The sequence below is a fragment of the Phacochoerus africanus genome, chromosome 3 (genome assembly GCF_016906955.1).
Source record: "Phacochoerus africanus isolate WHEZ1 chromosome 3, ROS_Pafr_v1, whole genome shotgun sequence".
NCBI classification, from domain to species: Eukaryota; Metazoa; Chordata; class Mammalia; order Artiodactyla; family Suidae; genus Phacochoerus; species Phacochoerus africanus.
This window is the reverse complement of record NC_062546.1, coordinates 40915216-40930205: the sequence shown is the minus strand read 5'-3', so window position 1 is coordinate 40930205 and position 14990 is coordinate 40915216. Positions and strand designations below refer to the sequence as shown.

Genomic DNA, 14990 nt, shown 5'->3' with positions numbered 1-14990 from the left:
TGTATTAGATATATTGGACTATAGTCCTACAAAAGTAAACTGTTTCTTTTCAGATTTCAGGAAAAGATTTCACACTTTGAAAAATAACATAAAAATTATAAATAGCATAGAGAATATTTAGCTTTATTATAAACTTTCTAAAACATAATAAATCTCTATAACATATATTTTTCTTATTAATTTATAAGATTTCATTCATAAGAAAAAGTTTGTATGTCTAATAAAGTATAGCATTCTTTTTATTTTATTTTTTTGTCTTTTTTTAGGGCCGTACCCCTTAGGCTAGGGGTCAAATCAGAGCTGTAGCCACAGCCACAGCAATGCCAGATCAAAGCTGCATCTGTTACACCACAGCTCACGGCAACATCAGATCCTTAACCCACTGAGCAAGGCCAGGGATTGAACTTGAGTCCTCAAGGATACTAGTCAGATTCATTTCCACTGAGCCAGTATAATCTTCTTTAAATGATATGAAAATATAAATGAAAAGAGTTGCGAGAGACCCCTATTTACTTGATATGCAATATCAAATTAACATTCTATTTGCATAAAAAGTAATGGAAAGTCTGCCGACAAGAGTATACAGTCAGGATCAAAATTACAACAAACTATATTTCTCTTGAGTCCATTCCTGCCTCTACATTAAGTATTCAACAATTTAGCAAAACCTCAAAAACCAAAAAGGAAAAAAAGCACAACTGAGTACAAGGGCAAAGTTAAACTTAGGAATGACAATGAATTTTCTATGAAACAAACTATGTGATGAAAATCAGAAGGAATAAATACAGGATAATCTCCCTAAGAAAAACACCCATTTTAATTTTTTATTGATTTTTTCTTCCCTTCATAGAAAGACACATTAACTGCCTTTGAGCTGTTTTCCCTACCCCTTCTATAGAGCTCAACGCCTTTGCAAAGATTAAAAGATATATGATTATGTGCCCACAATTCCAAAAATACAGACTTTAATCTGGGAAAGGAAGGAAAAGATCTAAGCATGATTTGGAAAATAAAAGACACAAAACAAAACAGAGACCCCACAAATACGAGCAAAATTATTTCTTGGTCCAAACCAAAGATTGTCTTACAAGTCAAACCTTAAAATTTTGAATTTCAAGGTAAAGCTGCTTTACGGTCAAAACTAAAATGTTTTGATTGGATAGATGCATTCTCTTCATACCTTTTGACAAGCTCGTTTGCATACATGTTTATATTCCTTGGCTTTGGATTCGGAATGATAACCTGCACCTACAGTGAAAAAAATCAATCGTTAGCTACCATTAAGATATGAGACTTTGCTTACATTATATGAAGAGCTCACATAAACTGATACTCTCCAAGTGACAAATACAACTATTGTCCTAGGTATACAGAGTCTTAAAAATCTAACAACTTTTTTCTCCACCATAAGCCTTATGCCTTATCTCCTTTTTCAAAAGCTATTTTCCTGCTAGGGGCCCTTGGAAATAAACAACTCATGCCCCCAAAGAGGTTCTGCCGAGTTCACCTCTTCTTCTTTTGAAAACTTCCCCAAAGTTAGGAGTATTTTATTTTCTTTGCTTTGTTTTGTTGTTGTTGTTTGGTTTTGTTTGTTTGGCTGGAGGTGATAACCCAGGCAGCGTTAAGGACAGAGTCCCTTGGAGTTCCTCTCTGTTGACCTTTGGGAAGTCCCTGCCAGAATTCTTAAGAGTAACTTTAGAAAACTAGGTAGTTTCAAAATAGCACTTAAAATTGAGGGGCGTTACATCCCATCTGTCCACAGACCCCATCAATCACTGCTCCTACCCAAACTTGTACACCCTCTCACCCCCAGAAAATAGCTCTGAAACTATTCAGGGTGGCTCTGAAACTCAGTGCCAGTATATTCACAACTGCCTATTAGAAATCCTGGTGGACCCTGTTTTAAACAAACACCTAGCGACTTCCTCAAGAGAATGGCTCTGAAATTTTGTTCCCTAAAAGATTAATACTTGCTTAGTTAGGAATTTGAGAATAATCTAAGAAAGAAACCAAGACAAGAGCGCTTAAACCCTTGTGATGATTAGGCTTTTAATCAAAGTTCTTTAGCAGGGTTGTGAACCACCCCCTTGCCCCACCCCCAGAGGCTGTGGCTCCCCAGAAAGGTTAAAGAACTACATCTCTAAGCCTGAGGGCTCCTCCCGTGAGACTGCGGACTAGGACACAAACTTAACCCACCTCTTCTCAAGGTCGAGAAAGAACTGGCCCAAGAAGGTATGGTTAAGGGACCCAAGAGAGCAGAAAAGATGCCCAAACAACTAGGATCCACAAATGATGCAAATTCTAATCCTATTTCTCAAGAGAACCCTGAAACTTCTTAGAACGTGTGTAGCTAATTTAACAAAACTCTCTTCATGGTTGTCTAATAAATTAATCCCCAGTCTATTGTCTTAGATCTCAGGCCTCCATCCTTCAGCAGTGTTTTCCCAAAACCAGAGGAAAAGAGGCTGCAAATAGGCCAACTATAGCCAAATAGGCAACTTCAGCGTTTGGATAACAACACTAATAACATTAACATATCAATCCTCTGCTTAGAATAGGAAAACCTGCTCAGCATGGCTCCAGTGTATCTCTAATATCTGATTAAAACATGCTAATTCCTCTGTTAAACAAAGGAAAGGTAGGCTTAGGATCTAAACCACTGACAAGCAACAGAATCTAGCTAAAATTTAATCAACACTGTTTTTTTGCACTGTGTTTAAATTAATTTCTCTTCATGTAAGTGATACTAACACTTCACTTAAGTTTCATCTTTAAGATATTAAGGTTAAAAAGTGTTTAGCTGGTTTTTTTTAATATTAGGTAAAAGTATAGTTAGTATAGAGAGATCTGGGAAAAAGCAAGAATCTGCTATTCAAATGACTAAAATTTGGGCAAGTCTCCTCTAGTGCTAAAGCGGGGGGGGGGGGGGCATAAAATCTCTACACTGGAATTGAAATTTTGTCCATTAAATATGTAAGATACATACTACACAATCAGTCTGACCTTTTTTTTTTTTTTTTCTTTTTCTTTTTCGGGCCGTACGTGCACCATATGGAAGTTCCCAGTCTAAGATGCAGGCCTACGCCACAGCCACGCCAGATCCTTAACCCACTGAGAAAGGCCAGGGATCAAACCTATGTCCTCATGCTTACTGGTTGGCTCATATCCTGCTGAGCTACAGCGGAAACTCCCAGCCTGACCTTCTAATAATTCAGAACGGGAAAGTCACCCTTAACCCACACAACTTCCTGCCATCAGTCAGATTTCCTCCTATTACAGTTGGCCTCAACTCTAAGAGCCATTACCATCAGGTGTGTGTCTGAGAGAGGAGGGAGGCCACTACAACTGTCATGGGGGCAACACTTTCCAACTCATCGAAAACTCCATATTGTTGCTTGTTACACATTTCAGGCCTTTCCTGTACATTTTTGCAAACACTTATTCTGAATAAAATAACTCACAGGGTACTATGAAAGGTGTGACACCAACATGGTATAGTAGAAAGAACACTGGCCTAGCATCTGAAGGCAGGAGATCTAGGCCGGGTCTACATATACCAGGATTATTTCTATAAATTTACCTCATGTCTTTGAAAAATCATTTGAAAAGAAAAGAAAATTGTACATGGTTTTTTCTTTGTTTGACTTTTTTTTAGACTGCCCAAGCTACTCAGTCTAATGACTGGTTAATGACCAGGCAGAACACTACTTTGACAAGAAGAAACAATTCCATTCCTCACCCTACATCAAAGCTAACTTTAGACCCATCCTGCTTAACTGTCTGAGGACAGTTAAAAGGAGACCCCACCATTCCTTCTTCCTTCACAGCGGTCATGAACTTTAGATTCTGAATGCAGGCAAATAAAAATGACTAAAGCAAATGGAGGGGGAAGGAGAAAAACAAACAAACAAAACCCCTGGGCAGGGGCTGCACTGCTTGGAAACCTTAAATGCATCAATGAAAAGGATCCAGAGGTTGAACCTCACTGCGTCTGTCTTCAAGGTCCTCTGAAACAGACATCAGAGGCTGACCAAGGGCCATGAGCAGTAGGCAGGGACTGAAGAGCCCTCTTAAGGGTTTCTCAGCCTGGCCCTTATAGGAACCAGTCATGTGACTGAAGCCACTTAATCTTTCTGGTTTTAAGGTTCCTCATTCATAACATTAAGAAGGCAAACTAGCTCTGAGACTGTATAAATTATACTCTAAGACGGCCAAACTCAAAACTGAGGTCAATAAATTTTTTTTAGCACCATTATTTTTAAAAACACAAACTAGAGTTTAAACAATTACTTTGGTTTTAATAATACCTAAATATACCTTTTATATGGGATAAAAATAAATAATGGAGTAAGTGAGTGAAGGAGACAAAGGAAGAGCCGTCACTATATAAGATCTTCCAAGAGGGGAGGCATGGGGCTGGTGGGGGGCAGAGGCCCTCACTATATCAAAGTCAATCCCTTTGGATCCAACTCCTCTGGCAGTTTGCCTCCTCCAGACATGAAATTCAATTCTCAGTGTACTTCAAAGCAAGAAAAGAAAAAAATAACATAATTTCCTCTTCCAACTCACCCACTTAGAGCTTACCTGCATGCACCAACACAAAGCCCCCTCGCTTCTCTTTATGGGCCTGTTTTGTTTCCAACTCTTTGGCTGTTATTTTAACAGCCGAAACCTGAGATGATCTGGAAGGCAGCCCTTCTCCAGAACTCATCCCCTTCTCCATGGTCATTCTCCAAGATTACCATCTTCTATTGGGAAAAGAGCATACTTCCATCCAAAAGCAATTGCAGGAGAGGAACTGCCCTAAAGGAAAATAGGCAAAGATGGTATGCTTTTCTTTCCAATAACATAACACATAACTTACACAAATTTGTGCAAAGATAATGTTCAAAAAACCTAACTGTAAAGTTATTTAACTGCATAATACAAAGAATATAAAAAGGTTAGAATTTAAATCTCTCTGTCCACTGACAGTACTTGCTTCAAGTGGTATAAACAAAAGAACTGTTGTAAAAAGACCTCATATTGAATCCAAAGATATTTTATCTTTCATTTTATCTACATTGAAGAAAAGCTCGAATAACTCAAATATCACTTTCTATTCTCTCCAAACCAAATGCTAATAATCTCTGGGACATTCTAGAACCACAGGCAGTGCTGGCAACATCCCTGATCCTTGATATAAAGCCTAGATTGCTATTTTTTTTTTTCCAGCCTTACTGAGACATATGGGATATACACAATTGTGTAAGTTTAAGGGGCACAATATGATGATTTGATACACATATATACCATAAAATATTACCACAACGAGGTTAGTTAACACATCCATCACTTCATATAATTAGAATTTTGTCGCATATGGTGAGAACATGTAAGACCTTCAGACTGCTGCTTGCTTAAAAAATAAAGCAACATACAGATTTACATCTGCCTGCGAAGAACCTCTTAAGACAATTTAATGTGTCACAGCTCAGCAGTAAAACACAAATGCTAACAAAATTATATGACTAAAACAAGAAATTAAAATAACACTTGTGCAAACACTTGCTAATTTTCTTTCTTTTTTTTTTTTTTCAGGGCCACACCTAGGCTATATGGAAGTTCCAGACGAGGGGTCCAATCAGAGCTGTAGCTGCTGGCCGACACCACAGCCACAGCAACACAGGATCCAAGCCGTATCTGCAACCTACACCTCATGGCAATGCCAAGTCCTTAACCCACTGAGAGAGGCCTCATCCTCATGAATACTAGTCAGATTTGTTACCACTGAGCCACAACAGGAACTCTTGTTAATTTTCATGAAAGTATTATTTCTGAGGTTCTCAAAAGATAAATCATAAAATACAAAATTTAATAAAGCAAATTACAAGTAACTTATACCACAAAGTTTCTAAGCTCACAAGCTTCTAGCAATCTTGGCTTAGTAATAATGATGGCAGAACACACTTCAAACTGTGGGAAAGTAGACCATTTAAAAATCGACATACAGAGACTTGAAAAAAAAAATCCAAGAATCATGTGGTTGAAACTACTTGAACACCTAGATTCACACTGTTTGGTAAAATTCTGTGCCTTATTCAAAACTGAGAATTGGAAACAAGTCTTTTCCAATAGAAAACATAAATAAATAGTAATACAGAGTGATTTAGCCAACTAGTCCAAAAGAGCAGTGTTACTTCAAAGTGTGACCTGTTTGTTATTAATCTGCAAGAGATTACTATTTTATTAATATACTAATTGTTTTACATGCACATTTTCAACAAACTGTATACAGTTTTGTAATTCTTTTCTATTTCTCCACGTATTATTACATTTTTGAAACAATTTTATCTGCTACATCTAAGATAATAAGAACTTTTGCTTTTATCTTGCATTCACAGTTCCATATTTTTCTTTTCTTTTGAGGGTTTTGTGGTGTACTGTTTTTGTATTTTACAAAAGAAATGGTCAATAATGGATTGAAAAAAAATATTAAGTTGGTCTTTCTCACCAGAGATGGTCTATGAAGCATTGCAATATGGTATATTAACTTTCTATGATTCCTGATTTAAAAGTTCCATTTAATTTTTATTACATATCATTTCAAGAACAAATAATTTTAAATTATACATATATGCTATTATATTAAAATGTTTACATATATTCAAAAATGCAGGAAAATTTTTTGATTACAAAAGAATGTTGAGGTTAATTAGATAACAGTGAATTAAAATGCCCGTTTTTGTTTTTGTTGTTGTTTTGTGGTGGTAGTTAACTCTCTGAGGATGGATTTTCTTCCAATGACTTCACAAGGATCTGCCTCAATTACCTTTATTTGACTTTGATTACTTCTCTGTAATAAGTCAGTTGACAAAGTCAGTTTAAATGATCAGCAGTTCATCTGTCTGTCCATACAGTCCATGAAGTATGACCAGGCCATGAAATGAGCTTTGGCCCCCTAGTCCCACAAATATAGTTGTATGAAAACTCAGGCTTTGGAAAATTAAAAACTTCAGTTCAAAAGAAAACACATCCAAGCAGTATAAATTATAAAATTTACTCTGACTCACTGTCATGAGATGCATTTTTCATGAATAACAAATAAAGAATATCTACATTTTATAATGAATAAGATTTGACGTAATAGGCATTTTAATGTATGTGATATTTAAAAGCACTGATTCTCAAGCTTGTCTGAAAAAAATAAAATGTGGAAGATGAAATTATAGGCTATCTCTTGAGCGAGCCACCATCCCTTACAGACTATCTAAAGTGTGCTAATTTAGCAAATCATGTCATCTCAATAAACACCTCCAAAAATCCTGGCCCCCAAGTCTTGCTGGCCTAGGAAAGGGACTCAAGTGGACAGGCTATCCAATATACAACTCTGGCCTCCAACTCCCAATGGTTACTGGAATATTTTTAATTCAATTAGAAATGAAGCAATTTCTAGGCCAACATCAGTTTTTGCTTAACTCGGAACCCATTAAAAGTCTGACCTTCCTAAAAGAGTTCCAACAAATGTCTAAAAAAGGATATTTTTTTAAAAAAAAAGGCAAGTAGGCAAATCCTAGTTTACAGAAAAATTATATATAAGTTTAAACAGATCAATAGATGCTAAAACCTCACTCAAAAGAAAAATGCAAAATAAAACTACACTCAAATATCATTTTTTAACTTGGATTGGCAAAAAAAGGTAAGAGCACAACATGTTCTGAGGCTACAGAGAAACAGAAGTTCTCATACACTGCTAGTAGGGGCCTAAAGTAATGCAATTCAACAAGTGCAATTTAGCAAAATCAACCAGAATTACAAATACACACCAAAGGACTGTCTGTAATAGGAATGATATGGACCAACAATATGTCTTGATGAAAGTGGTTAAAGGAGTTCCCATCGTGGCTCAGTGATTAACAAATACGACTAGGAACCATGAGGTTGCGGGTTCAATCCCTGGCCTCACTCAGTGGGTTAAGGATCTGGTGTTGCAGTGAGCTGTGGTGTAGGTCGCAGACATGGGTCGGATTCCACGTTGCTGTGACTCTGGCGAAGGCTGGTGGCTACCACTCCAATTAGAACCCTAGCTTGGGAACCTCCATTGCCTCGGGAGTGGCCCTCAAAAGGGCAAAAGACAAAAAAAAAAAAAAAGTGGTTAAAAAAAAGGCAGCTCTGGAAAAAATGAGGCTGTGCTTGATATAGAAATATGAAATGACCAATCTTGAAGATATTTTGGTAAGTAAAAAAGGCATAGTACTGAAATACATGCAGTACCATATTTTGAGGGGAGAAAAAATGGTATAGCTAAATATACATGCAAAGTACAATCTGAAAGAATATCCAAAAAAATAGTATAATTGTGGTTATCAGAAGATTTGGATGACTGAGGGGCAAGGGTAGGATGAAAATATCACTGTTGCCCATTTTGTACCTTTTGACTTTGAACAAGTGGGATGTACTCAACAAAAAAGCTTTTTTACTTACTTATTTATAAGAGCACAAGGTAACTAGCCAAGTCCAAGTTCCAAAATAGGGCAAGCCTATAAGATCCCACTTCAAAACTTCAATAAGAGGAGAAATCCCCCAAAAGTTCTCAACAATCATCCCACCCAGAGAAGGAATAGACAAACACATGGCCAATCAACAATACTGGCCAGAAAGGTCCTAATTTAAAAAACTATAAAGTTAGGAGTTCCCCTCATGGTGCAGCAGAAAGAATCCAACCAGGAACCATGAGGTTTCAGGTTCAATCCCTGGCCTCACTCAGTGGGTTAAGGATCCAGCATTGCCGTGAGCTGTGGCGTAGGCCACATGCGGGGCTAGGATCTGGCAGTGCTGTTGCTCTGAAGTAGGCTGGCAGCTGTAGCTCTGATTGGACCCCTAGCCTGGGAACCTCCATATGCCACGGGTACAGCCCTAAAAAGAGAAAAAAAAAAAAAAAAAGCAATAAAGTTAGTATTTGGTCTTTACAATTAAAATAAGGAGTAAAAAATAAATCATGACTGTAGGTTAACATCGAGAATACCAGTGATATTTTTATCACATTTGTAGCCATTATTATAAATCATTATTTGAAATGAATAAAGCATACTTACATTAATATACTGATCCATAAGATAGATGTTTAACACTTCAGTTAAGCCTTTGAGGTAATGCTCAACACAAAAAGATTTCCAACGAAAGAAGATGCATAAGTATGCCATAGTTTTAAGAAACAGAAAGCAATTTTATAGATCACTTTTATAATGCCTTTACTTTTGAATAATATGTTTGTATATGGACATTTTACGATTTCCTATCAGACAAGATATTAAAATTCATTTCATTATTTCTAAAATAACACTGGCCAAAAAAAAAAAAAAGGAGTTCCTGTTGTAGCTCAGCAGTAACAAATCTGACAATTATCCATGAGGATGCAGGTGTAACCCCTGGCCTCGCTCAGTGGGTTAAGGATCCAGTGCTGCCATGAGTTGTGAGTTGTGGTGTAGACTGGCAGCTGCAGCTCTGATTCAGCCCCTAGCCTGGGAACCTCCACAAGTCTTGGAAAAAAACACTAGCAATTTGTCCATCCTCTGCAATGGTTGCTTAAAAAGTTAAACAAAGCTACCTTATGACCCAGCAATTCTTCTTCTAGGTATGTACTCATGAAAATTGAAAACATATCCACATAAAAATTTGTACATGGATGTCTACAGCAGAATTAGTATAAATTCCGCTATAAATTTGCTATTCCCATTGTGGCACAGCAGAAACAATCCAACTAGGAACCAGGAGGTTGCGGGTTCAATCCCTGGCCTCACTCAGTGGGTTAAGGATCCAGCATTGCTATGAGCTGTGGTGTAGGTCACAGACGAGGCTTGGATCTGGCGTTGCTGTGGCTGTGGTGTAAGCCAACCGCTATAGCTCCAATTAGACCCCTAGCCTGGGAACCTCCATATACTGCAGGTGCAGCCCTATAAAAGACAAAAAAAAAAAATTGATATTATATCAAAAAGTGGAAGCAACTCAAATGTCCATGAACTGACCATGGTTATATAAAATATAGTATGTTCAGGCAATGGAACATTAGTTAGCCATAAAAAGGAAGGAACTGCTGAAACATACTATGGTGTGAATGAACCACGTAAACTATGAAAGAAGTCAGACACAAAAGATGATATATTTTATGTTTCCATTTATAGCAAATGTCCAGAATAGGCAAATCTGAACAGACAGAAAGTTAATTAGTAGCTGCCTAAGGCTAGAAGGATAGAGGGGAATTGAGGAGTGACTGCTAAAGGGGGCAGGGTTTCTTTGGGGGGGGGCAATAAAAATGTTCTAAAATTGATTGTGGTCATGGTTGCACAATTCCAAATAGAATAATTATCAACCAAATTGTACACTTTATGTGGATAGTTATATGATAAATGAATTATATCTTAACAAAACTGGAGGCGGGTATTCTTGCTTCCCAAAAATTGTATCTTTACATGTAGGATGTATATTTTCCAGATTACCAAACCTAATGGCCTTTCCTTAGTCTTCTGCTTGCAACTTTGGATTCTCTAGATGCCCTTGGCAAGCTCTTCACGATCTATCTCACCTTTTCCAGCTCTGTCCTCTTAACATGACTCCCATGACTCCAAGGGCTTATCCTCATATGTCTCCTTCAGCAACTTCATCCATTGCCAACCTTTCAAAACTGCCCCCCTAGACTTCTAATTCTTTATCTTGTCTCTTAAGCTCTAGCCATGGTCTCCTGGCGAGCTCAACCTGGATCCTTCCCACTCTTAGCCTACCCAAAACAAATTCATCTTTCCCCAGATATCTAGTTCTTTCCACATTAATTCCTTATTATTATTAATTGCACCATCCTTTTCTAACCCACCTTGCAGTCATCTTGGACTGTACCCAGTTTCCACATCCTATAGATTCTTCTCACACATTTAACTCCCTTTTCCCTACTGCCTTGACCTTTATTCAGCTCACATATCTCTTAGCATAAGTGTTAGAAAAAGCGTTTTAATCTTTCTCTCCAAATCCAGGCTGTCGTAAAACAACCATCTACAAAAAGCTGCCAAAATAAATCTCATAAAGGACAATGCCAATCAAGACAAAGAGCATGCCAAAAGACTTGAGTAGGCAATACATAAAAGAGGAAAAATAAACTGGGGATCCAATACTAAGGAAAGAATATTCAAATACAAAAAAGAAATGAAACTGAACTAGCACTGTAATGCAAGCAAATGAAATCTAACTAGCATTTTACTGCCATCATAAACTGATTTAACCATTTTGAAAAGGAATTTGTCAGAAAGTATCAAGAGCTTTAAAATGCATTATTTTGTTATTCCATCTCTCCAGAGATACTCTGTATATGAATTAGTCTATACAGACACAAATAATAGTACCACAGATTCCTCTAAAGAATCCTGGGAGACTAGGGGAAAGAGAGTGGCAGGGACAAAAAGGAAATTTGGTTTCCTCCTAATAACTTTTGTATTTGAATTTTTTTAACTGGGTACTATTTACTAAAAACAGTAGATTTAAGTTGGCTGTCTCTGTGACCAAGGTGAATGAAAATTAACTTGATTATCAAGGCCAGAAGAGAAACTCAGAATAAAATACTGTTTTTGCTTCAGGGACTTTCATGGCACTAATTTAAGGTCTCAATCTTGACCCCATTTCTTTCAAAGGCTGTTTCTTTTTCCTACTGCATGTGATGACACTATTTCTTTTTTTTTTTTTTTCTTTTAAGCCATTTAGAATACTACCACATGTCCTATTTGCCTCTGGTGTTGAAGTTTTTCACCCTAGATTTACTTAGTCTTTTAGAAGCAGCTGAAGGAGGAAGGAAGTCATGGAATCCATTCATCTTACAGCAAAAGGCTTTTAGAGAAATCTAGCCCTTAAGCTATAGCAACTGATGAATAAAGAAGCATTTTGTTGCTCTTAACATAATGAGATTGAAGGTTTAATGCCTCATTAAAGGAGCTCCAAAACATACTTATTTCATCTTTGACCCACTAATTCCACTTCTGAGAACACTTTCTACCAAAATAATTTTAAATACAGAAAAGGTTTTATGCCTTTTATGCTGTGTTTAACATAAGATAATTTAGAAAAACAAAAATTGGGGCATGACTTAAATGCCCAACATAGAAAAATAAATAGTTAAGAAAATGATATTTATGGTCAACTGGTTTTGAAAATGTGCCAAGGACATTCAATGGGGAAAGGACAGTCTTTCCAACATAGTGCTGGGAAAACTGGATAGCCACGTGCAAAAGAATAAAATTGGACTCCTACCTCACACCATATATAAAAATTAGGTCTAAATATGAAAAAGATTATTATATACACATAACCATGTATAATTGAATCACCTTACAAAAATTAACATAGCCTTGTAAATCAACTATACTTCAATAAAACAAATTTTAAAAAGAAAAAACTCTACATAAATCAAGACCAAAACATAAGAGCTAAAACTATAAAATTATTTTTAAAAAAATAGGGGCAAATCTTCACAACCTTGGATTTGGCAGTGGTTTTACATATAACACAAAAATCACAAATAACAAAATATAAAATACAGATAAACTATACTTAACCAAAATTTTAAACTTTTGCACTTCAAAGGATACCATTCAAGAAAATGAAGACACCCCTAAAAATGGGCAAAAATGGAATAATGCAAATCATATATCTGATAAGGGCCTGTGTCCAGACTATATAAAAAACTCACACAACTTTTTTTTAAATTTTTTAATTCAATTTAAAAATGAGCAAAGGAATTGAATGAACATTTCTCCAAAGACATTCAAAAGGCCAATAAGCACACAGAAAAGATGCTCAACATTATCACAAAAAATGCAAATCAAAACCAGAAGATATCATTTCACAACTAACATAATAGCTATTGAAAAAAACAAAACACACACACACACACACACAATAAGTGATAGCAAAGATAAAGAAAAATCAGAACCCTCATTTCCTGCTTGTGCATGCCACTTTGGAAAATACCTGGCAGTTCCTCAAAAAGTGAAAATTACCACATGACCCAGCAATTCCACTCCTAGGTATATATAAGAACAATGAAAACACAGGTCCACACAAAAACTTGTACATGGATGTTTATAGCAGAATTACTCATCGTAGTCAAAAAGTGGAAACAACCCAGATGTCCATCAGCTGAGGATGGATTAAAAAAACCTGGCATATTTATATGTTGGAATATTATTCAGCCATAAAAAAGAGTAAAGTACTGATACATAACACAACATGGATGAACTTTGAAAACATGCTAAGTGAAAGAAAGCAGACAACAAAAAGCCACATATTATTGATTCCATTTACATGAAATGTCCAGAACAGAAAAATCCAAAGTAGATTAGTGGTTGCCAGGGGTTGGGGGGACAAGTGGAGGGGAGATCTAACAGGAAGTGACTAATGGTTAGAGTTTCTTTTGCAGGCTATGAAAATGCTATAGTGGGTGCACAACTTTGTGAATATACTAAAAAACCTCTGAAATTGGCAACTTAAAAGCATGAATTTTATACATTATCCCTCAGTGGAAAAAATCTATTAATCATGGAATAGATACAATGTACAAAACATATGCTTTTTAGTTAAAGTCATATTTTATACATACACTATAATTCTAAGACCTTAGGAATGTGCTATTAAAAACATAGAAAGATGGAGCTCCCTGGTGACCTAGCAGTTAAGGATCCTGATTGTCACTGCTGTGGCTTGGGTTTAACCCCTGGCCCAGGAACTTCCGCATGTTGCAGGTGTGGCAAAAAAAAAAAAAAGCATATATACTTATACGTGTATACACATACACACACATACATACAGAGAGATCAAAATGCTGCACTGGTAGAACTATAAATGATCTCTTTTTTTTAATATTTCTGCATTTTCCAGATATTCTTTAATAAGCAATGAAGGGCTTTTTATAACTGGGAGGAAAGCTTTATTTAAACAAAAATGAAAATTATTAAACTCCCACGTGTATGACAATTGCTTCGCTTAATACAGAATGACCTCAGTCACATGGTCCCCAAAATACCTTTCATTTCCCTCCCCTACAGACGCGAGAAAGTCAAACTCCCTCTTTCCGGAAACACGATGCCCAATATTTCCAGGGCACCTCCAGTTCCTGTTTTCCACCCTCCTCATCAGTTGTTCCTTCTCCATCTTCTCGGTCCTTTCCTCTTCCCTCTCCTCCACCTGAGCAGTAAACGGTAACGCCCCACAGGGCTCTAATCAGGCCTCTATCACACTACGGAGCTGCCTTGCCCTAGCCAGTCACGCAAGACCAGCACGCACACGCTTAGATCTCTACAAGCCTCAAACTCGGAGAAATCCGCTGCCCGCGACTGCACAGTAGGTGAAGGACTGCAAGGACTACCCCCACCCCCATACAGACAGTCCCTTCCCCGCGGCGGGAAGGAGGCGGCCAAGCTGAAGCCGCTGGTAAGGGGCCAGCGCGGGCCCCACGCGCGACCGAGATCAGGGGAGGAGGGACGCCTCAGGTCTCTTCCTCCAGCACCACCCCCGACAAGGGGCATCCTGCGCGCTGCCCGCTCCCGGCCCCATAGAGCACGTCCTATGGAGCTTACGGCGCCCGGACACAGGCAGCGCTCCGCCGCGGCAGCGGCGCGGACAGCGTGAGAAAGAGGGACACTCACCCGCGTCAGCCCCGAGCCCTCACAGCACCGGAAGTAGTCACCCGCCCGTTGCCAGGGTGAGGAAGCTGGGTGACGTCAAGATTTCCCATTGGCAGTGAACTTGGCCACGTGGCCGGAAGCAAACGCCCACCTGCTGCTCTGTCTCCTCCCTCTGCTCCGCAGAGCTTCACCTGGCTGCAAGGGGTGCCGCAAGGACAACACCTGGAACCGCCTTGTGAACTGCGCAGGCGTCGTTACCTCTCTCTTTCACCCCGCCCCTTAAAGAGCGGGAAGGATGTGATCATCTGATCTGAATGGTTGGCCGACTACGGATGTTCTACGGGTGAAATT

At 38.0% G+C, this 14990-nt stretch overlaps 1 protein-coding gene across 5 annotated transcripts in view; it reads right to left on the bottom strand.

Annotated features, from left to right (window-relative positions):
* TASP1 (taspase 1) overlaps positions 1–14734 on the bottom strand; it is a 252935-nt gene extending 238201 nt beyond the window's left edge. For 4 of the 5 annotated variants that reach the window (XR_007133922.1, XM_047771668.1, XM_047771667.1 and 1 more), the window contains exons 1-3: positions 14661–14734; positions 4585–4803; positions 1181–1248 (exon numbers count right to left, since the gene is read on the bottom strand). Coding sequence is in view for 4 of the 5 variants with exons in the window: in XM_047771668.1 (XP_047627624.1) it covers positions 1181–1248; positions 4585–4729 (213 nt within the window). In the remaining variant the exon portion in view is untranslated. The remainder of the gene's footprint in view (positions 1–1180; positions 1249–4584; positions 4804–14660) is intronic. The other variant, XM_047771666.1, reaches the window with a different exon arrangement.
* Between the last annotated feature and the right edge of the window lie 256 nt (positions 14735–14990).